Here is a 23,879-nt window from a genome sequence, read left to right as displayed (position 1 = left end):
AGGTTCTATTTAGTACACCTCTGTAGTTCTTATTGTGAGTTTTCTTTTTTTTTTTTTCTGGAGGTAAATGGAAATCACTGTGTGGCCTTTGCATCAGCATTTACTGCCCACAGAAAGCTAGTCTTTACTGAGACTACATGTGTCTGAGGGAACCTTTATTTAACATAGAGACACCAGGATATTACAGGCATTGTCCACAAGTAATATAGGTAAGACATGAACCGTGTTTGAGCTAGACTCTGAATCTTTAGTAATGTCTGCCCATCATTGAAGCCTAAACTCAATAACAGAGCGATAGAGGGTGATGAGAAACAGGGCCGGAGCTGTGTGTAGGCCGCAGTGGAAAACCTTAAGTGTCACCTTGTGAGGCTAAAGTGCAACCACACACACAATGACCTCACCGGCTCTAAAAACCCTCACGAGACTGGACCACAAACACACCGTACACGTCTGGCCCGGGCTTAATTACAGAGAGAGACGTTGTCTGTCCCACTTTAAGGGCACAACAATGCCCCCCCCCCCCTAAGAATTTACTGTAAGACCACATTAAAACATTTATATGTTCACAAACTTTAGTGAATGATTAGTAATACACTTTTCACTATTAGGAGAGAATGCATATTTCTGTCATCCACTGTGCTGAAATGTGGTCTACACTTGGTTCAAATTTTGAAGTATAATCTGTAAACACACAAAATCTCAGTTTACACTTAAAAACTCAAACTATACTTTGAAACCTAAAATCCAAAACTACACTTTCCATTGTCGTCTGCAGTGTTCTGTCTTTGTATGGTACTTTGAACTAACATCACCGTTAATGCATATTGAATATCGGATGGCAAAGCTGGCAGTCTGACACCCACCGGTGCGTCCCAGTCAGTGCCTTTTGCACGGCCCGAGTTTTACAAAGTGCTGATGACTCCTCTGAAGCAAGAGGAGAGTTAAGTCAGAGTTTCCAGTCTGATTTTTTATAACAACCCCCCCCCCCCCCTTTTTTTTTTCTTTTCTTCTCAGGCAGACGAATTCTTGGAATCTTTTTGCGTGAACCAGAAAAAGAGTGAGGTGGAAGAAAGAAAAGAGGAGATGAATTTAGGATGATCAGAAATGAAGAGACGGCAAATAAAGGCTAGAGAGATGAAAGACTGCTGACAGAGAGAGAGAGAGAGAGAGAGAGAGAGGGAGAGAAGAATGAGATGGAGGGAGAGAGAAATTTGCTGAATTAAAGTTTGAGGGAGACAGACTGACTCAGTTGTTCCTCTTGGTTTGTGCCAAAGGAAACGGAAAAAAAAAAAATCCCGAATTTCGGTCATCTGTGCCTTAGTCTCACTTTTGCTTTACCTCCTTGTCTGACGTCGAAGATCACTGACCCATTTAGGTCAACAACAGCCCAAATATTCTGCACACGCTGAACAAAACGACACTGACCGCGTTCAGAATCTTTGTGCTGAAGACTTGTGCCCCGTCAGACCAAACAGACTATAATTTAACAAAAGGATGCTGTACAGGAGGCTGAACCGTAGAAAGGTGATGGAAAATGACATAGGTTGTAGATCCAGGCCTTTACTACAGAGTTTAATATAATAGACAAACAAGGATGAATCAAATAAACTAAATAAAGCAAAAAGGTTTCAGTCATGTAATAACAACCTTCTGAATCTAATTGTCAGTGTGGTTGTTTTCTAAACTAATGTTGTTTTCTGACTTTAACAAAAAAAAAAAAAAAAATCAAAAAATATCGTGGCTGAGGTTCATTTTCATGTATGTTCTCCTGATGTTTTTCTCTTGTCCTGTCTATGGCCTTTTACGGTCATTCACAAAAGAAGAGAGAGAGAGAGAAAGAAAAGAAAGAGAGAGAGAGAGAGAGAGAGAGGTTACCCATCTCTTTTTTCCCTTTTATTGTTTTTTTTCTCTTTCTTTCTTTTTTTTTTTTGACAAGAACACCTTGCCAACAGACGGCTACTACAACAACATCACATGATCTATAGCTGTTGCATCAGAATTCTCAACACATGGTCCCTGTTTTCCACGCAGCGAGAGAGTTCTTTTGCTCTAAAAACTCGTCCAAGAGTGGATGAACTAATCTGCATGTGTACTGCCAACAGTATTCTAAGAAGCGCGTACTTTGCATAGTAAAAAAAGAAAAAAAAAAAGATTAAAACAGAAGACACCATTGTAAATGCTATTGGCTTTTTCTGTGAAAAATCATGCACATACATAAACACACACACACACACACACACACACACACACACACACACACTATGTCCAGCCCATCCTGTGATTACATGCCTTCGACAGGCTCAAGCAAGAGTATAATGTTATCGCATGCTATGGCTGTGAAGCCTGTGAGACGGAACCAACAGGGCCAGTTTTCCTACCGCTCACCTCTGCTCCCTTTTTCTCTCAGGTGTAAATATGAGAAGGCCAAAGAGAGAGTAGGAGGGCAATGAGGAGCAGAGAGTGGGCTTTGAAATGATTTTAATCTTTGCGATGAGTGTTGTTTTCTTCCCTTTTGACGTTGTTAATGCTGTCTCACACTACTGGGTAGTTCCTGAAAAACGACCCCCTCTCTCTCTCTCTCTCTCTCTCTCTCTCTCTCTCTCTCTCTCTCTCGTGTCATTGTAAAACACCAGATCACATGTATGTAAAATGATATACAGATGTAAGCCGCCGAAAGCAATTTACCACCAATAAGCCTTTGACTCTTGAGTCTGTGGTCCACATGTGAAGCACATGTGAGTTAAGGCTTCCTCACCAGTATGGGGCACCATTTTCCTCATACCTCATACCTAACAAAGGCCAATCTATCAAACTCAATCAGTCAAAACACCGCACGCCATTTTTCTTGGGTGAGACAACTGCTGGATAAAATAATTATATGAAAACTGCAAATATATAATATAATAACTTGGTGATGGTAAGACAATGAGGTACTACGGTTCTCACTTTTCTCTCTCTCTCTCTCTCTTCTGCACATGTACACACACACACACACACACATGCGCGCACACAAGAATGAAACAGTTATTTTGAGACTTATTGACTGTTTGAGTGACTGTACCTCTAAACAGACAAAGAATCCTGCAGACTGGTCATAGTGACTTTTTCATATGACATCATCTCTAGTTCTTGTAAGTTTACAATTACGGGGAAACTTTTGTTTATTATCCACCATAGCAAAACACTCATTCACTCACACACACACACACACACACTGAGTGTGTCTGCCCGTAAGTTATCTTCCAGATGATCCCCTTTAATGTCTGATCTCCATAACGTAGCGTAGGAGAACAATTAATCTCTCTATCACACACACACAGACAATACGAGGGAGAGAGAGAGAGAGAGCTCTCAAAGCAGCCTCATTTTGTTTAAAACATTCTTGTTTTTAGATTGTGTATCGCCTCTGTGTTCTTTGTTAGTGTGATTCCACTGCAGTAGTCATGTAAGTGCGATTAGTGTTTGCGTTTGTCTAGAAGTCCAACGGTGTGAAAGGGAGACAACTCACCTCCGGTCTGATTTCCCTGTCAGTTGTTGCACCGCGAGCCAGTAACACTGTTGCCAACGCGAGCGAGAGTAGCCGGACTAACGGCTGAAGTTGTGGTAACATTCCTCAGTGCGTGATATCAAAAGAAAAAAACAAAGAAAAAAGGACGAAACACAAAGCCTTCTTCCTGTAAACGCAAGAAGTTTGATTTCTTCCAACTAATCGAACTTTCACGTTTAATCAAATTACTCCAGCACTATAGAGAAAATATGGAGAAAGTTTTGGTCTTTTCCCCTAAAATCTCGCGGGTTGTTCTATTGTTTTGAATGCTTGAACGCTGACATCATAAGAAACAAACAAACAAACAAACAAACAAACAAAATTTGTCTCAACACGTCCGTGCAGAACTTTTGACGAGCTGATGGATACTGTTATTTACGCAAAACAGCAAAAGTCTTTTGAAACATGACACTGTTGGCTTTTGTCCTATAACAGTGTTTAAACTAACTGGATTTGTTCCGTCATATCTGTTACTTATCCCTTTGTCTCCCAAATCCCTGATAGTCCCCACGTCTGCAGACGTTGAGCTCTCTTGCGCGTACTAGGCTGTAGACGTGGTTAGTCTTCCCATCCCTAGTGGCCCACATGTAAACTGAGAGAGAGAGGGAGAGGGAGAGAGGAAGAAGTGAAAAAAAGTTCTTCCATCCCCCAGAGAAATAAGCACATGAGTTTACCACTCCCGTCCCTCTCGAAGGGTGGCACTGGCAAACTCATGCTCTTAAACGTCTGAAAAAATATTAATTCTCTTTAATGCCTACTCAAAAGGGCTGAAATTTTTCAATATGATTTTACTATGATTTTTTGTTTTTGCTTCGTAATTCTTCAGTTATTTATCTATCCGGGTTAATTTTTCCCTAAATCACTTTCAAGGGCAGAGTGCTGTTTGACAGAAATAATAAATACATCAACAGACCAGTTGGACAAAGGGATCGTAGTACAATCGACACTTGTCCGTTGCTAAAGCCTGACCTCTAGTGTTCATACTCTAATATTACATGACAGAAAACGACGGTAAACGTAAAATAAAGCGGGGTCCTAAGTGCAAAATGGACTAAATCTAAATGGGCGACTGGTTATTAAAGTGGGTTTTATAAGTCAAATTACTACTAATAATAATAATACCGAAGCCCGTTTTAGAGTAATTGTGGATTTTGCTATCTTGGAAAAGACAACACTTATTACGATTTTACATAGTTGCGTCATTGTAGCGTGCATTAAACCCCACCCCTAAAACTGTCACTCATCCGATTATACGGAAGTTGCACAGTGCGAATGTCAACAAGAAGACGGTGAAACGGCTCGGTAATACACTTTAAGACTATTCGTAACCAAATAAAAATTCTCTTTGTATTAATTCGTTCGCTCTTGACTATGTTTGTTAGCATGTCACTGATTTTTACGGATGTAATGGACTAAATGAGGAAACTTAGCTAGTGTAGCTAAACTGGCTAACAAAAGTCAGACGAGAGTGTGGGAGCCATCTGCTTTAGAGCTGGCCATTATCGGAAACGAAAGTTTGACTTTGTCGGGCCTAGTCTGTATCATATGGAATAAATATATTGTGTTATGATAAACACAAAACCCCGAATTGATATTATGGAAACTTATTTGATGGATGTAGTTGTAAATTTTTTTGTTAGTCCTTTCAAAGAAGGCTTTAAGTTTCTGTGGGTTGTCTCTGAGCCAAACACGAACGTCATTGCTGGTTAGGGAACGAGACAGGAAATTGTTCAGAATTATTTTTGAACACAATGTTCTCGCCTGTAATCTTTCGCTTTTTAAAGTCTGGATTCGCTGCTTTTTCTGTTGTCTGTTTTTTTTTGGTAATATTTTGGTTTCGGTTCACATGTGATGGTTTCCTACATGATGGTTTCTTACCTTTGTCGCTGTTGCAAAGGGCAAAAGGAACAGTTTTTGTAAAGTCAGTTTCTCAGGTTGAACTTAAGTTGACACTTTTTTTAAATGCAGCATAACATTTGTGTTTGTATTTTCTCATACAGCTGATGCATTCCCCCGTGTGGCCTCAGCGACGATGACACCTTTCCTTATGGTGGCCTGATGGACGTTCCGTATTTTCACCATTAAATTATTTTTTTCCCCCCTCTTCTACACATTTCTGAGAAATAACGTTACAGTCATTGGATAAGCATCAGCATGGCTGTCACTTTCAACATTTATGTTGTCAGCGTTTTATTTATAACAGGTAAATTGTGAAGTGAGGACACATTCAAAATGATCACCTGTCAGGGATTAACATAATGAGATTGAAACTCAAAGCGTTGTTGAGCAAGGCATTCCGGTTTTCTGTAGGTCATGGGTGTGAAAGCTAAACACATTCAGTAATTTGTGTGTTGTTATGTAATTAGCTTGAGAAATGTATTAGTTCCTGTATATTTTTCAAGGAAATGACATACTCTGGATTTTTACTATGTATCACTAATTACTATGATGCTTTAATGTGTGAGTAACAAACTGGTAATTAGCAAATTTTTAACTTGTGACACAATCCAACGTATTCTGTTTTGACCGCTGTAGCTGTTAGTACAACAAACTCTACATTCCTGAAGCGTGTGCTCAGCCACTCAAGACATAACCCTTGAATTTCATATGTGTGTAATAATAATTAAATCGTAAAATTAGTTGTAATAGTGGTTACGTGAGTGGCATACAAGTCGTATCTTCAGGGATCAGAAGGAAGGACTCCCCTAGCTTTGTTTTTAACTTGACTTACAGAACAATGAGTTTCATTGAAGATTTGAATAGGTTGTTGAATGTGACGTTCATGTGGTTGCTTCTCTTCCCTATAGCCCTCAGCGGTCTGGAGCTGGCCTCCGGTTCTGGTAAGGGATTAAGAAGTTTCAAATTGATCTTTTTTCTTCTTCTTCTTCTTCTTTTTTTTTTTTACTGCTCATACTCTCTCTCTCTCTCTCTCTCTCTCTCTCTCTCTCTCTCTCAGCAGCCCCTCATCTCTCCAGGCTTTCATTCTCATCTCTCTGTTTTAGATCATCCTAAATTCATTTCTTCTCTTCTTTCTTCTGCCTTCTACCCCTTTTTCTGGGCAACGCAAAAAGATTAATCTTTTTTTTTTTTCTGTTCGAACTCTTCCTCTCTCTCTCATTTAAACTTTCGAGAAGACATTTCTAAGCTCTTAAAAAATGTTGGTGTAAATAAATGTTAGGTGACGACCGTATATATCTGCACAGAGATGATCTTAGATATCATTTAGGGTAGTATTGAACTTCCTGTATTTTGTCCCGTGCACAAGATAACAATATGTGCGGTGTGGACTTTGTTTTCTGATTTTATCTGTTTTTGTGCCCCACCCATTGTGAGTCTATGTTTCACTTTCTCTCGCCCGTGTGGCCCGTGTGTTTGCGTTAGTCGTCAGTCTCAGTTGGATTGTGCTGCTTAGCGTTGTTGCTGTAAAAACAGGTGTTGCTGTCATTTTTCTTTGCAATTTCGATTTGTGTTGAAACGTGGCTTCCAGTCGAGGGACGTATCCCCTCTCTTTGTATTGAAATTTATATGTGAACAGACTCATTTTGACTGAATTAAAATTGAAACAACCATACGAATCATCCCTCTCCTGTCGCCGTACACGCTTTGACTTTAAGGCAGCTCTGTTTTCATTCATTCTCTCAGCTCCCGGTGTGTGAACGGTTTAATGACCGTTGCACAACGTGCACTTGACATTTTTTTTATGGTTTAGTTAGAGCACTTAACTATTAACTATTATATAACTAACGTTCATCTCTCCGCAGCTCATTGTGAACGATCGCCCAAGGTTCTCACAGATAGGCAAGGGGAGATCCGGAGCTCCGCCCACCAGAGGTGGTCTCCCCGCCCACTGAACTGCACTTGGGTGATCCCTGCAGCCGCGGGGGATCTTGTCATTCTAAGGTACTGCTCCTCTGTCTTGCTCACTAGATTTACATTTTAGCTTTAGGAAAAGCAGATCGCTTTTTATGAATTGCAGTGGGTGTATGCTGTGTAATATTCAGATTTTCCTGAAATATTAAAACTGAAATACTGAGGATGTAAAATAAGGCTGACATGTCACTAGCTCCGTTGACATAAATAAATCTGGAGTAAAACCATCGGATGAAATGCGCATTTAGACAGAAATAAGTATAAAGTAAAAGCATTTAAAAATGTACATTATGAAACCGTGTCCTTTTCTTCGTAGTTTCTCTCAGTTTTCTGTGAGATGTGGGCGGGACTGGGTGTCTGTGACATCACTGACCGGTGAACCTATCACCCTCTGTGGGTCCAAGCTGCCAAAACCAATCGAATTATCAGGGGGAAACATCACAGTGACACACCACTTCTTCCCTCATTTTTACCCTTCATCAGGGTTCCGACTACAGTATATAAGAGGTGCAGTTAAAAGATGTTTGTCTCTTATCTTGGCACAAATTGCTCTTGAACAAGCAACGTACACATGAACAACTCTTACAAATTAACAAACATCTCTAAAAAAAACTCTCTCTCTCTCTCTCTCTCTCTCTCTCTCTCTCTCTCTCTTTCTCTCTTTCTCTAGACTCTGGCCCGTGTTGGCCTGGGGAGTTTGAGTGTTACAGCGAGCGCTGTTTGCCTGCGTCTTGGCGTTGTAACGGACAGGTGGAATGCCTGGGCGAGGGAGACGAGCTTGGGCCAGACGAGGATGACTGCGACTACTACGGCGGTTTTCGCCTGCAGTCCGAGGTCACGTCCGCGGACGTGCCCCCCACCACGACGGAGCCGTACGGGAACGCGCGGTTGCGCGTGGAGACGGGATTGGTCCGGCCGACCCAGGAGGCGCCCTGCGGCGGGGTCCTGCACAAGTTCTACGGCTCGTTCGTTCCCCCGGCGTCGACGGGGACCCCGCTGACGTGCGTGTGGACGGTTGACCCGCAGGACTTGCGTCCGCTCAAACTGGAACTGCAGCGGCTGGGGCTGGGCCCCAGAGACACCATCGTCATTACGGACCAGCCCAACGGCACGGGAAACGTCATCAAAACGGTGAGTGTGTCCGTGAGAGTGCCTGTGTTCTCGCATGGACACCCTTTTATGTAAATATGTGTAAATTGAAATTAAGCGTACTACAGCTTCACTCACTTGCTCTTTCTATCTGTGTGTTTGCGTTCATGTGTGTGTGTGTGTGTGTGTGTGTGTTACAGATCAATTTTGCATCCAATAACAAAGTCGTAGAGGTGGAATCCCGCACTGGACTGCTCTCTTTGATCTATCGAACACTCCCATCCTCTGATGGGTGGGGCTTCAACGCCACCTATCGCATTTCTGATTACTGCCTGCCGTGGGAGGGGCTCTGTAAAGGTTCGGGGGGCGGTTGCTTTACGCCCAAGCAGCGTTGCGATGGCCACTGGGACTGTCCCGAGACCGGGCTGGATGAGGAAGGGTGTGGCGGATGCCCCCCGGGGCACTATCCGTGCGGAGGTATAGCGGCGCAGCGGGCAGGGCACTTTGTGGGACGGCCCGTCTGTTTCTCAGCCAAAGAACGCTGTAACTACCAGCTTAACTGTGCTGACGGCAGCGATGAGAGAGACTGCACCATCTGTCAGCCAGGAACCTTCCACTGCGACAGCGACAGGTGGGTGTCGGTGTTTGCCCGCGCGCGCGCGCGTGTGTGTGTGTGTATATATATGTGTGTGTGTGAGAGGGAGACTTAACTGTTTTACTTTTTAATTGACCGCTGTCGAAAGGACATGTCAGTTGTGCAGGAGTAGGTATGTGTGAATGGAAGAATTCATGTATTTCAAATCGTCTATGATAAGTGCGTGTGTGTGTGTTTGTGTGTGTGTGTGTGTGTGTGTGTGTGTGTGTGTGTGTGTGTGTGTGTTTGTGTGTGTGTGTGTGTGTGTGTGTGTCTGTGTGTGTGTGTTTGTGTGTGTGTGTGTGTGTGTGTCTGTGTGTCTGAAGGAGAGAAAAACAGCGGGTTTTAACAGTAGGGTTCGTCTGTCACAGGTGCGTCTTTGAAAGCTGGCGCTGTGACGGCCAAGTAGACTGCAAAGATGGCACAGATGAAATGAACTGCACTGTGACCCTGCCTCGAAAGGTCATCACCGCAGCAACAGTTGGAAGCCTTGTGTGTGGCCTGCTATTGGTCATTGCAATGGGCTGCACTTGCAAACTGTACTCACTGCGTACCCGTGAATACAGGTAGGTACCTCAGCATCAATACCAGGGCTAAGGAATCTTTCACTGTCCATAACCATTTCTCAACTACGTATCAGTCGACGGCAGTCATTTAATACACGCTATCTCCTCATTTACCTGGCAGCAAGTAGAGGTCTTTCAGTATCTCTTTTCACATATTAGTAAAATTCAAGTTGTGAGCTATCAGTGACATGTCTCCTTTCTTCCTCCATTTCTCTTTCCCTCTTGCCCCTCACCCTTGTATTGCTAGCATGTTTGCACCAATCACTCGACAAGAGGCGGAGCTAATCCAGCAACAGGCCCCGCCTTCTTATGGTCAGCTGATAGCACAGGGGGTTATTCCTCCAGTGGAGGACTTCCCCACTGAAAACCCTAACGAGGTAAGGGAGCTCCTCGCCGACTACATCTTGAACATGAAAGTGGCTGATTGAATCTCAGCCTTTTCGCCTGCTAAAGTATTTGGAAAATGTGACCATCTGACCACTTGTTTGCTAGTTTTGTGAAATGAAATTTTTTAAAACAGTCGGTGTAATTGTTTGGCATGTGAAAGTGAGCCCCTGAGGTCTGTGTCTCTAGTTTTAGTGTAGAATGAGGTGACATTCCTGCAAGCAGAATGAGTCCATTATTATTAGGCTCTGGAAACGCAGTCGTGGGACCATGAAGCCGTAGATTGAGTTACACAGATTCACAAAGGAGCCTCTCACAGAGTTTCTGGGTTCGTTATCACAGACGGCACGGTCAAGAGAGAAGGGTCAACCAGAACTAAAATGCTCTTATTGGACTGGTCCTCTGCTTGATTTACCTTCATATCACAGGCTGAGAGCACCAAAGTCAAATCCTTTTCACACGAATATTACTGTAGAGAAGATGAGCCTTTTTTTTTATCTTGTCGAATTTATTTTCCTCTCTCTCTCTTTTTTTTTTTTTAGGCCTCTTCTCTGTCCCTGAGAGGAATACTTCAGCTTCTTCGACAGGACAACGCCGGCTCCTCGCGAAGGCGACGACGCCCCAGATTTGTCCGTCGCACCATTCGTCGCCTGCGGAGATGGGGCTTAATCCCGAGACCCCCTCCAAGATCTTCACAAACAACAAGCGCCACCTCTCAGCAGACAGAGGCTGCTCCTACTGGCTCGGAGCCTGGTCAGTCAAATTCCGGAGGCTCCTCATTGGCCAGGGACGGCGTCAGTCAGCCTTTGCCTCAGAAACTCAGCTTGATGTCACAGACAGAACAGCAACAGTCGGCAGAGTCTTCTGCTCCTTCTCAGACCCCTCCCCCAGCCCCTGAACCACCAATCAGTGCCCCAGAACCGCCTCAGACCCCGCCTGTTGCCGCACCTCCCAGTAGCCCTTCCCTTGCTTCTATCTTCCACTCTCTGGGGCTCAGTATCTCTCTCTTCCGACCCTCCTCATCTCCTACCTCTCTTCCCCTCTCTTCATCCCCCTCTTTTTCTTCCTCTTCCTCAGAAGACGAGGTGCTGCTGATCCCCCTCGCTGATGACACAACCTCAGAGGATGACGTGCCTATGTTGACCTAGCTGATCCCTCTGTCCTCCCCTACTCATGCCCATGACCCCATGACCCCTAAATTATAATCTCAGCACATTAGCACCATCAGGCTTCTTCTATGTGCTGCCCAGGTGCCTTATATCTAATGAATGAATCAGCTTTATTTCAGAAGAGATAAAGCACTGAGTGAATGTGTGTGTGTGTGTGTGTGTGTGTGTGTGTGTGTGTGTGTGTGTGTGTGTGTGCGTGCGAGTGCACGTGTACGTGCTGGATATGCACTTACAAGGTATTGTGTGTAGTGGAAGAGAACTTTGCACAGAAAATCTTCCCCAACTCTCTTAATGAAAACTTCCTCTGTCTTACCTTTGCTATAGTTGCCCTGTTACAAATATCAGATCTGACTCGCTGGGGCCGCTTCTCCGATAATTTAAAGGTGTATGTTTGTATGTGTGTGTGTGTGTGCAAGTGCACCTTGTTCTGCTTCTCACAGTATATGTGTGTATCTTTGTAAGTGCCTTTTGAATGATCTCTCTGTACATCACTAGGCAGTGTGTGAGTAGGTATTTCTTATAAGAAGCACTACTGTCAGTGTATTAGATAATGCATGTCAATTCAGGCAATAACTCACCTGTGATACATTTGTAATTCCTCTACACTCTTTGTGACAACTGAACATATATGTATTTTGCGTTTGTGAACGTGTATGTAGGAATGCCGTTTCACAAACGAGACAATCTTTACGGTGCCTGAGGTTTCACTCTCTAGACGCACATTGCACACTGAACGGCCCACGCAACTTCAATCCGAATGACACGCGCCGTCACAGTCACCATGGCGACGAACTTGAATTTTTCACGTCGTAATTTTTTTTTTTTTTTTTCACTGCGCTTCCTTTTTGATTCGACGGACATTGTAAACGTGCCATATGTAAAACATTTGATTTCGCCCGCTCTAATGGCTATTCCACTTTCATTTTATTCTAACTTGTTTGGCTAACATTGTTTTTACTGAATGTATTTTTTTTTTTTGAAATGCGTAGTTTTTTTGGATTAAATGTGTAATAGGCCTATGGTGATCACAATGGAAAGAGTGAAAAAGGTAATGATTTTATTAGGGTGAATTTCACTGTATATATGCTGTAAAGAAACAAAATCCACAACTATTAAAAGATTTGCACTTTTGTTGAGTGTTTTTTTTTCTTTTGTCATTCTTCTTGGAGAGTCATATTGTTGCGATTCCAGTGCTATCACCTACTTGCGAAAAGGGAGAGGCGGTCATCGCAGGTGAGACTAAAGCCACGGAACTGAGTGCTCGATTGTGTTCAAAGAGGAACACAAATGGATATTACAGAGAAGGGTGTCGTTTCCACAAGCGTGGACTGTTCTTCTGTGAGGAGGTCAAACAGTGGGCTCGAAAGTTTGAGAGAAATAAAGACAGCAGCCGCAGTTCAATGTAGCCTAGTTTGGATGTAAAAGAAAGTTTCATTGATAGCTCACCGGGCATCCGCGATGGAATTTATTTTCAGGTAAGCGATAACATGTAGGAATGATTTGTGTTCACTTCGTCCTGAACAAGCCTTTTCTGTAATCGAGTTTTCTGAAACTGTTACGTAGCGTTTCACCTGTTCTTACGGGGACACTTACCCCAAGTTTTCGATGACAGATGGTCAACTATTACAGTAGTATGATGTTGGTTTCTTAAATGTACGCGTTATACGAGATTTGACAGAAAACTCGGCAATGTCTAGGAAAACACTCGTGTTTAAAGCAAGAGCAGAAATCACACTGCCTTGTCTTTTGTGTCAATGTCTAGTTGTCTAATACTTTTTTCAAAGCCTCTGGGCAGCATAGCTTTAAATAGCTATACCCGACGTGAAAATGGTTGCTCTGATATATTACAACGCTATAATAAGTGTGTAAACCTGACAGGATCGTGTGTTACAATCTATGAAGGGTATAATTCTGTTGTATTTTACCCTCAAATGGTGTGTTACCCAGATGCCCATGGTATTTGTTCCTGTGGTCATGGTCGCGGTCCAGTCTGGGGAAATGCATCTTCGATGAGGTGCAACGCACGGTCATGGTGGTGTCTCCATCCATCAGTCAGAATAAATTTCCACAACCTGCTACAGTTGACAGTGAAAACCAAACCGAGCCCGTGGTGTCCGTCCCTGCCTCAGAAGGACCTGGTGGGCCATCCACTTTCCAGATCCCAACAAATTTTCAGAGTTCTGCATTCCAGCGCACTGCATTTCTGAGAACAAAAAGGATGTTTGGAGATGCGACCCAGTCCAGCGAGCGAGTGCAGCCGATCAGGATCAAAACGTGGATAGCCTGCGAGAGCTCTAACCTCTCTCACAGGGAGAAAGAAAGAATGGAATCAGCAGTTACTGAGGCAATCACCGTCATATCCAGTTTACTGTCAGGTGCGTGCCTGTGTGTTTTTATTACAGATTTTTTATTTTTAACAGTGTCAGTGTGCTATGTGTACATCCACGACGAGGCACGTGACTGTGTGTGTGTGTGTGTGTATTTTGTATTGAGGTGGTTGTGTGTTATGTGTGTATCCTCAGTGAGGCGAGTGTCTGGCCGGTTGCTCCTCAGCAGAGACATCAACAAGTTCTGCAGATTCATCTGGAGAAACGCCAGCGCTGCCAATTACAACAGGTCTGTATGGGACAGCGAATCTACTCTTAAATACACGTGTGCTAATCTTTGGTATTTTATAGGGTGCGGTTGTGTCCGTTAATTCTGATTCATGTGGATGAAAATCAGTTTTTGTAGATAATTGTGTTTTTGTCTGAATGGAGCCCAGAAGCGCTGCTTACAAACGTCTCCAATGGAATCTCCTCTCACGGAGAAGATTTCTATCTGTCGTCTCCCCTGTTTGATTATCCAATGAAAGCTTTGCCTCCATGTTGTCAGGTGTGGTCGAGCCAATGAGTACTACAGGACTGAGAGTTGTCTGGACGTGACCGTAAGGAATATCTTATGCTTCACAGATTATAGATTATTCAGATTATTCACTCTCTTCGTCAAAATATCTGAGAGCCATTCGCATTTGATTGACAGATCCCAGAAGATCACCTGAATGAGTGTGCTGTTTACCCACATCCAGACTCTCCAATCAAGAAAGTGCTGAGACCAGAGGGGGCGGGTCTTCCAGACACTGACTTCCTCCTCTATCTGCACACACAGGACACTGATAGGTGCAGAGCAGAGGTAAAGACTTCTGTCATTGTTCCAATGTCTCTGTCCCTCTCCATTCAACTGGCTGCGATGTTTAACATAAATCTGTATTTTACATTAATCGCGTGTTATGTAATTGTAAACAATATATATAATAAACGTATGACACTGAATCTGCTCATAATAGTATGAACTCATATATTCACCCTATATTTTAAATGTGATTTAGTGAATGTTGGAGTGGGTGCATCCTAAACCCTGTCTGTTCCCATCTTCCCTCTCCTCTCAGCCCACTGTGTTGGCGTATGCCGTGCACTGTCGAACGGACTCACAGGGTCGACCACTGGCTGGAGTGGTGGTCATCTGTAGAGACTGGCTGAGGAAGGAGGGATACAGTCACGAAAGAGTAGTGCAGGTAATGGTCAAGACAGCAATGGAGAGAGAGAGAGAGAGAAGGGCCCTGTTTACACCTTGCATTGAGATTCGATTTTGGTGATCTGATCACAAATGGACAGCTCAAAAGTACAGGTGTAAACGCATCCAATGCGCATTGAGGTCGTGTCGAGGTCCGATCACTCAGACCACATTCGGAGTGAGATTAGATCTCACCTGGTCACTCGAGACACAGATTCTAAAGCCAGGTGTAAACGGACGTACTTAGAGCTGTCCACTTGTGATTGGATCACCAAAATCGGATCTCAATGCAAGGTGCAAACAGGGCCAGAGAGAGAGAGAGAGAGAGAGAGACAGGGAGAAAGGGGGATGGAGAGGAAAAGATAACTCTGCATTGTATGTGTTTGTAACTGTGTTTTCTCTGTGCTGTTTTTGCAGACAGTGATTCATGAGCTGCTCCATGCTCTGGGTTTCTCTAAAGATCTCTTCAGCACATGGAGGGACTGTTGGCACTCGTCTCAGAGTTAGATCCTTTTTAATTCACACAATACCTCACAAAACCTTCCAAAGCTTAGACCCTCGTCCGCTACATGAATTACTACACTGTGATTAATCATGTTACACCACTCGGTTTTGCATATTTCATGATGAATTTTGTGTATACTTTGCATGATTTAGGCATAAGCACAGTATTGATGAAGGCTGATATGCGATGGCGGTTTGTGTTGTGTGATTGCGTGTTCTGTTGTGTAGTGTTTTGATGGAGAGTTTGTATAGTTCACTGTGGTAGAGCTGAGTGAATTGTGATTGTGTTGTCGTGTAGCTGGTGTGGGCTGCTCACTCCGTGGTCAGGTGGTGAACGTTGATGAGACGGGTCAGATGAGGATTTACTCTCAGTCTGTGGTCCAGACTCTCCAGAACCACCTGAACTCCACACATTCTAACCTGGGTGCTCCTCTAGAGAATCTGGTACTGACCCAGAAAGCTGAACATTATTCTTGTACACAGTTTTAGATTGAGTGGTATTATCATGGGGTGTTCTTTAAAATTCATGGGGCTCTAATGGAATCTCAATTACAGTGCTTTTGGTGTAGATACAAGATATGTCAGGTATCATACACAACCTGAGGTTTCCCTTTTCCCCAGTTTCTTGCTCACTCTCTCTCAGGATGCAGGTTCTGGTCGTGTGTCATCTCACTGGGAGGCCCGGGTTCTACAGGGTTCCATTATGGCAGCGGCGCTGGTCGACCCGTCTGTAGTTCGGATTGACCCAATCACTTTGGCTGCCCTGCACGACACGGGCTGGTACTCTGTGAACTTCAGCCGAGCCCAGAGCCTGGTGTGGGGGGAGGGTAAAAGATTTAATAATAATAATAATAATAATAATAATAATGATGATGATGCAACATTACATATTTGTATACAACACTTCTTAAACTAGATAACTCGTAATGGGATCTGCATTCCAACTTTTTTTAACTGACTCAAAAGTCTAGCATTGTTCTGTTGTGTTCAGTCGCTGTGTAATAATTGGACTGTTCAGTTTGTACAGTGTTTAGATGAGTGTGTTTGTGTTTGTAGGTGAAGGAGATCTGTTTGGGTCACTCTCCACCTGTCACACCAGGTCGTCTTTCTTTTGCACCGGCAAGTAAGGACAGGTCCCCTCTCTCACTCACAAAAACACGGTATTTTTCTGTGACTTGGTCTCTGTGATGTGCTATAACAAAACAAAAAAAAAAAGTTGAAAATTCACTCTGCCTGTTTTTGCATGTTTGTCTCAGTGGATTGGGCTGTCATTACCTTCATCTCCACAAGGGGGAGTGTCAGAGTGATGAGTACCTTGAGGGATGTCGTATTTACAAACCCCTAGCAAATGCTGTGAGTCCTCTGATGCCTGAAACACTTTCTTTCCTTACAACAACCCCCCCTCCTCCTTTTTTTAAAAATTTCTCTACACCCTGCTACTTTTTCCTCTTCTAGAGTGAGTGCTGGAAAGAAGACAACAAGAGAGGGAGTGGAGAAGAGGAGAAGAGTGGAGAGATCTATCACGTAGACAGCCGATGTTTCTTCTCCAACCTCAGCAGAGAGGTGTGTGTTTGAGCATATTCTCAACTATTTTTTTTAATACAGAATTATACACATATTATGATTTATTTTATGTTCAATGTAACTTGACTGTGTCATCGTTTCCTGTTTGTTGTTTCCTGTTAGTTGCTTCTTCCTGTATTAACAGTTGTTAAATTACGACGGTGATTATTTCAGTGGAAAATGGTACCTTGCCTTGTTTTTGATGACAGATGTTAAATAAATCTGTATACACTGTTGATGTAAGTCAAGCTGATAAATTAGTAAATATAACTCAGTGTTGTCTTCTGTTTTTATTCTCCTCATTGTCTCCTCCACCTCCTCTCTCAGAACCACTCCCTCAGTGTGTCTGTGGTGGGTCACTGTTACAGACACAGGTGCACTGGCGTGAACAGATATCAGATCCTGGTGTCTGGCTCTGATTGGCTGGACTGTCCAGCAGGTGGGGCCATTGAGGTAATGATGTGTAAATGCGTCATTCATTTCTGAGTGGATGAATTGCTGTAAATTTATCAGATAAAATAGTGTTTCTCCACTAAACTCTTATTGGAAGCTAATCTCTTCAGTGCTGACTGTTGAATCCAGAAGCACTGCTGTTTTTTTCCCCTTGTTAATTCAGGACTAGTTCTTTCCTGTGGTCTTCAACTGATCACTGACACAAACTGGTTGTTAAAAACAAAAAACAGAAGCATTTCTGTACTTGAGCACCATTGTAATGGTCTTAATGTAAAATGTTATATCACTTATTTCTACTATAGTAATAACCTCATTTTCACAGGTGCCTGGTTACCATGGTGTTGTTTTTTGCCCTGATAAGAGATTATGTCTTTATGATGATGAAGCTCTTCCAACTAAGAACCTGCTCTTCCACCAATCAGCTTCATTCTCAACTGACACTTCCTCCAATGACAGGTCTGTAACTTCTCAACAGACAGGACACATAATGTTATTCTGAGTTTACAGAAGAGCACATAAACAATGTATGACTATTAAGTATTGTTTTGATAGACTGTTAGTGCAGTAATATGTTCGGTGTCTACATACATGTTCATTATATGATATATTGTCATTGCTCTCCAATAGTCTTCAACCTCTGATACAGAAGGACATGACCTCTCAGCCCAGCTTGACCTCTGATCCAGCCTCTCTGTCCTCGTTGTGGGTGAGCAGTACAGAGGTCACCGTGTCATCGGTGTCAGGGGTGGCTGCTTTTGTCTCTCTCCTGGCTGTTCTAATGAGCATCTACAGGAAGTGCTCCTCATCCAGAATGAGAGTGCACGCTGCCATTGAGGCTCCCTCTGTGCTGGAGTTGCAAACACCCCAATGCTTTGCCAGGCAGTTTGTATGAAACCAGATGCCATCGCGTCATATCAGTCTACACTCTGTTTGAGACACATTATAAAATATTTTTTATTGAACTCAAGTTATCACCAAAAGTGATTTTGAAGAGAATGTGAATAAGAATATGACTAATTGTAATGTTTTTGTTTACTGTTTTTTCCATTTCCTTTTGTGTGAGATTACTGAAAACAGTTCTGCTTTCCTGTTTTTCTCGCTCCTTTTTTACCTAATAAACGAATAAAGGAATGTGTGACTCAGTCATCGACACTGACAGGTGTGATGATCAGTGGTTCTCTGTTTTCACCTCCCACATGGAAGAAATATGGGTTGAAGTATGGATAGAGTTTCTGTGTACTGAAGGACTGATCAGTGAAAGAGTAGATATGAGATTTGGCCTCCACATTATAAAAGGAGACCACACCCTCCTCATAATCCACATACACCCCCACCTTCTGGGGAATTTTGGGGAGAACTGGACAGAGGGCTTGTAACAGGACAGAAAACCTTGAAGAATCTAAATGACATTTTCTGAAATCTTCGTTAATAATCTGATCTAAAAAGAAAGAAAGAGAGAAAGAAAGAAAGAAAGAAAGAAAGAGAGAAAGAAAGAAAAATTAGAAATGCTAGGACTTATGATTATCATGGCTCCTCCCTTTTCAGCACATTTTTTTAGAGATATCTTTAATGTTTTATAGGTCAGTCCTTGCTTATTTTTCTTGAGCAGAGAGATTTTAAAAAGGCCCTTGCTCAATCTTCCACAAGTCTTCGAAGTCCCACTCAATCAGACATTCAAAAATGGTCACTAAAGGACTTAAGCTGGTAGAGGACAATGCTAAAAGTCATTGACTATTTCCTATGAGGATTCCAGTCCAAGGTTTCAGACTCAACACTCTCCAGATTAAATCTTTGGTTTTGTACCACTCATAAGGTGTAATGAGACAAGAGGAAAAAAACCCCAATAATGTTACTGTCTCATGAAGGCCAATCTTTAATTTGAAGAATGGTCTAGGGGGCAGGGGGCAGCCCATGGCTGAAGGGTTAGAGAAGCTCACAGTCTAGGTGTGCGATCACAGAGATTTAATCTTAATCTCTAATACTTCTTTGCTCAGTATTTCATACTAAGTACAGGTAACGTGCGTATCTGAAATGATTATGATAGTTGGCTCCTCCTCCTTTCTGGCTGTCTTGGTGGAGCCCTTTTCTATATCCTCCACATCAATTCTTTTTTCTTTGGTGGCGTCACAATTTTTGCGTAAGGTATTCATTTTTCTTCAAGAAAATGTAATAAAAGTTCTTTTAATTTAATCTAGGATTGTTTGTATCCCTCTGTTCACTAATTATCTGTTAATCGTTTCTATCTGTAGACTCGACATCTGATATTTGTTGTTTTTAATATCGAGTTAGTTACTTACTCGATATAACAATCTCTGTCTCCTTCATATGACCTGTCAGTATAACTCTGCAGTAGAACATGTTAGTGTTACTGTCCTGTACAGTGACACGTTTTTTAACATGGAATCTTTCTGTATCTCTGAGTGTCTCTGTATCTTCAGCAGGGAGGAGGTTTCCATCACTGTCCAGCCACACAACTTCAGGTTCAGGGTTCCAGCCTTTAATTTCACACAGTAGACTGACCCCTTTACCAATACTGTAGCCCTCCATAGAGATCACCGGATAGGTTCCCATGGCTAACAAGAACAAGGATTGCAATGACATTGTTAGATAAGACTTCGAAAATAACGGTGGCCAAATCTGTAATGTTTATTTTTAAAATGAGTAATGAGCCTCACAGGAAACAGACAAGCCAGATGACTCCATGGTTTATTTAAAAGGTTCAATAACACAGCAGCAGCAGGTCTTCCACAGTGTGGAGTGTCTGCAGGTTTTTGCACCTGTTGTGTGGTTAGACTTCAAGCCCTGGAAGAAAAATGGGATGTGCATGTGTGTGCATGTGTGTGCATGTGCATGTCTGCATGTTTCAGTGGTAAATGGTGCTTTTGATAGTGGTTGATGAGTAAACCCGTGTACACTGTTGATTTAGTCACTCTGTTAAATTAGTGAAAGTTTTTGCTTTCCTCTTTCAGAAACCCTCACTGCATTTGAAAATACATTTGAAAAAAGGATTTAAAAGATTAAAGCACAACATTATTTAATGATCAGTGGGGAGTGCCCTGTACAGGGACTGAAATATGGATAGAGTTTCTCAGTGAATGTCTGACCAGTGAAAGAGTAGATAAGATATTTGGCATCCACATCATAAAAAAAACACAAGACCATCCTTATAATAATCCACAAACACACCCACCTTGTTGGGTCTTTGTCTCAGGGATAATTAGACATGGGTGGTCTAGAGCTGTATATTTATAGTCCGTTTCAAGCCTCACAGTCCAGTATCCACTAACAGGGTTAAATATAACCTCTCCCTTTCTGTTTACTGATTCTTTGGCAACTCCTAATTCCCACGCCATTTTCTCACTGACATCCACCTCATAATAAAATCTCTTTGAGGAAAATCCCTTCTTTCCAAGAACATCAAGGTGATCTTCAAATCTCCTGTAATGTTTGTGTGAAACATTAGAGGAGAATGGAGTGTTATATTTAAAAATGCCCTCATTATGCTGCAATCTAACTTTTAAAAATCTAGCATTTTAAAAATCTAAATTTTGGTGTTTTATCTTTTGATTATCGATTTTATCTATTTTTGTGAGACTTGGAGAAAAAACACAAATATGAAAGGGATCTGTCACACAGTAGTCTCTCAATTATTTCTCTTTATAAAGATAAAGATAGAACATTAAACATTATAATGACATGGAAACTATTGGTGACCTGACAGATGAGTGCATTCTCTGAATGAAGTGAACTTTTCAAAATAGAATAAAATGAGGATGAGGTTATACTATGATGATATCATTTCTGTTGGAGAAATTCCACAAAATGTTCAGAGTGAGTATTTTGGTTGTCCAAAAGTGTGTTCATATTTTTATTTTTTGTATATTTTGCAGGTTTTTGTGGCAAATCAGGGGATTCTCACTACGTAAATTGGATTCTGTCACAAAAATTGTTTTACATTGGGCCTGAAGAGGATAACAGATTTTATATTTTGGATAAGGTATACCAATGTGAAATCATTTTATGTAGTTGTTAACTTCTCATTAAGGTCAAGTAAAATCATGAGACAAACGTTAGTACAAATATACTGAATATTTCAGTTTGATAATAGCAATGCACGTTGATGTCTCAGACATTTGCTTTTTTTTCATAGACTCAACAAGTATAATGTGGAAGAGTGTATTAATAAACTACAGGACAGCACAGAATTAACTCTGAATGTGTGAAATCTGGGTTAAGGTGCTACAGGAGAACCCAAAGATTTTTTAAATGAAATCCCTCGCAAAGCCTAGTGCCTAATATCAGACAGGTACCTTGGGACTACTGGTTCCAGTTCATACATATTCCAAATATAATAACGCTGGGTTAATTTAAAATTGGCCAATTTCTGTGTAAGAATTCACAATTGCTGATGAGGAAAAAGTGACAAACTTTGTCATAAGTTTATTCTAATGGCTGGAGTGTTTTCAGATTCTAAAAAGTGTTATCCTATACTATATGATTATCTTATACTATATCATAGACTGTGTGATATGTGATATACTACATGACTATATAATTTCCATATTTTACTGCTCAGACTGGTTTATTAACAGGGGAAAAGAGGGCCTGTAAGAAAATTCTGTCTGTAACACGAAGATGTTAAAAACCAATTGCCTTCATGTGTAAGAAATCAAACACTGTATTTCTTCTTGTATCATCAGAGATTGAATATGATGATGTGATGGGAAAAAAAACTCTCAAAGGGAAAATTGTGTGAGGTTTATGTTAACATGACAGAAGTGACTGAATAAGTTAAAGCAATATTTCTGACAAGAGAACCTGAATGAAAAAAGAAAGAAACATAATTTAAAGGAAGAGAAGAAGGAAGTGTGTAAGAAATATAATGATGGATTGTTAATAGGCTGTAATATTAGAACTTTTTTCTCATCTTCTCAGTTAGAAAAAAAATGAAATCATTCTCTTTTGCTCATAATCATTTGGTCCAGTCTTCCATGGAATTACTCATGCCATTTATTTCCTAAATGTGACTTTTTGTAATCATTTAATGTAGCACCCATTTGGTTATTGCTGAATTTGTCATATCCTTATTATAGCTTTAAATATTTTATGATTTCAAAGTGTTCTCATTTCTACTTTAACATGAATGGTGAGATTGTCAGGGAGAGGGAGAGAGAGAGAGAGAGAGAGAGAGAGAGAGAGAAATAAAAATAAATGTGATAATCTTGCATTCCAAAGTACAGAAAATGAGACTGTATTCTAACCATATCAATATATGTGTACAATAACAATCTGGAACAGGGAGAGAGGGGAGGGAGGCTTATGATGTTTGGTTGAGAAACTGAGAAGAACAGAAGATAGAAAGGGAAAAAATGCAACAGTGTGAACCAGTGTCATCTTCAATCCCTAAGTTTTTATTGCAGCTTCAGTGGTAGTAATTTACATATAAATGTTTCTTCTTTGATCAGCTCTGTTCTGCTTCATGTTCTCCCTGCACATGTAATGAAGGCCACACTCTGAAATATTTACACACTCAAATATTTAATGAGATTTCTTTTTTCTTTTTCAAGAAGTTCAGACAAAATTTTTCAAATTCTTTTTTACCTTTTGAAAATAGTAATAAAAAAGATGAACATGCAATACATGCAATATATCATCTGCATTTTTATCATTCTACTGTGGGTAAATTAAAACTTGAATGAACTGATTTAGATGAATATCCGTCAGCATCATTCAGGGGAGTCATTCGAGCCAAAATTCTGGGCGGGGCACAGTTGCTATGCTGGGGGGACACAGTTGCTGCTGCTATGGTATCATAAGGCATGATTAGCTAGCGAGCCATATGTCTGACTCAGGATATAAAATGATTATAACTACCCATTTTAAAAAATAATAGTAATGAAATAAAATAAAATCAAAATATAAAAAATCTAGATGTCAAGGATCTGTTGGGGCACATGCTCCCCCAGCTTGAATGGGCGTGAAGCCTCTGACTGAAGTGATGATCAGTGGAGCTGAGTTTATATTTTTATTATGAAAGTAAGGGTTGAAGTATGGGTAGATTTTCTCAGTGAAAGACAGACCAGTGAAAGAGTAGATATGAGATCCAGCCTCCACGTTATAAAAGGAGACCAGACCCTTCTCATAATCCACAAACACCCCCACCTTCTGGGGTTTCTGTCTCAGAGAGAGGGGGACAGGAGGATCAGTACGAGCCTTATATTCATTCCCGTTCCACAGACTCACAGACCAGATTCCAGTCTCAGAGTTCAGTGGACCATCCCCCTTTCTCTTAACTGACTCTTTGGCTACTCCTACTGTCCAGTCAGTCTTCCCACTGACCTGCACCTCATAGTAAGATCTCCCTGAGGAGAACCCCTCCTTTCCCAGGACACTGAACCAATGATCAAATCTCTCTGGGTTGTCAGGGAGATCCTGTCGTGTGTCTCCATGTGTCACTTGTTTCCCGTCATCAGACAGGATGAGTTCAGGATGAGCTGTATCGGGATCCAGAGTCACATCCACTGTGGAAAATATAGAGAACACTGATG

General features: G+C 41.7%; 3 protein-coding genes across 3 annotated transcripts in view; 1 reads left to right on the top strand and 2 right to left on the bottom strand.

Moving 5' to 3' along the window:
* Positions 1 to 3,610, bottom strand: part of mmp14a (matrix metallopeptidase 14a (membrane-inserted)) — a 10,921-nt gene extending 7,311 nt beyond the window's left edge. Inside the window, exon 1 of the mRNA XM_030780022.1 lies at positions 3,509 to 3,610. Coding sequence (XP_030635882.1) covers positions 3,509 to 3,610 — 102 coding nt within the window. The remainder of the gene's footprint in view (positions 1 to 3,508) is intronic.
* Positions 3,611 to 4,800: 1,190 nt separating this feature from the next.
* Positions 4,801 to 12,390, top strand: lrp10 (low density lipoprotein receptor-related protein 10). Its single transcript, XM_030780261.1, has 10 exons — positions 4,801 to 4,849; positions 5,548 to 5,750; positions 6,355 to 6,387; positions 7,309 to 7,447; positions 7,734 to 7,924; positions 8,088 to 8,548; positions 8,707 to 9,137; positions 9,512 to 9,706; positions 9,954 to 10,083; positions 10,633 to 12,390. The coding sequence occupies exons 2-10, from the start codon at positions 5,702 to 5,704 to the stop codon at positions 11,236 to 11,238; spliced, it is 2,235 nt and encodes a 744-aa protein (XP_030636121.1). The 5' UTR covers positions 4,801 to 4,849; positions 5,548 to 5,701; the 3' UTR covers positions 11,239 to 12,390.
* A 6,080-nt stretch (positions 12,391 to 18,470) lies between these two features.
* Positions 18,471 to 23,879, bottom strand: part of LOC115816318 (butyrophilin subfamily 3 member A1-like) — a 31,432-nt gene continuing 26,023 nt past the window's right edge. Inside the window, exons 5-8 of the mRNA XM_030779275.1 lie at positions 23,286 to 23,852; positions 19,852 to 19,904; positions 19,185 to 19,271; positions 18,471 to 18,668 (exon numbers count right to left, since the gene is read on the bottom strand). Of these exons, the coding sequence (XP_030635135.1) occupies positions 18,471 to 18,668; positions 19,185 to 19,271; positions 19,852 to 19,904; positions 23,286 to 23,852 (905 nt within the window). The remainder of the gene's footprint in view (positions 18,669 to 19,184; positions 19,272 to 19,851; positions 19,905 to 23,285; positions 23,853 to 23,879) is intronic.

This window comes from Chanos chanos, chromosome 7 (genome assembly GCF_902362185.1).
Source record: "Chanos chanos chromosome 7, fChaCha1.1, whole genome shotgun sequence".
NCBI classification, from domain to species: Eukaryota; Metazoa; Chordata; class Actinopteri; order Gonorynchiformes; family Chanidae; genus Chanos; species Chanos chanos.
This window is presented reverse-complemented; position numbering and strand designations above follow the sequence as displayed.

Bases quoted from the DNA above. Each gene is read 5' to 3' on its own strand.
- lrp10 (XM_030780261.1), top strand. From the start codon at position 5,702: ATGGCTGTCACTTTCAACATTTATGTTGTCAGCGTTTTATTTATAACA. The intron at 7,448-7,733 runs GTACTGCTCCTC...TTTTCTTCGTAG, and splicing joins GGGGATCTTGTCATTCTAAG to TTTCTCTCAGTTTTCTGTGA. The intron at 9,707-9,953 runs GTAGGTACCTCA...TTGTATTGCTAG, and splicing joins CTGCGTACCCGTGAATACAG to CATGTTTGCACCAATCACTC.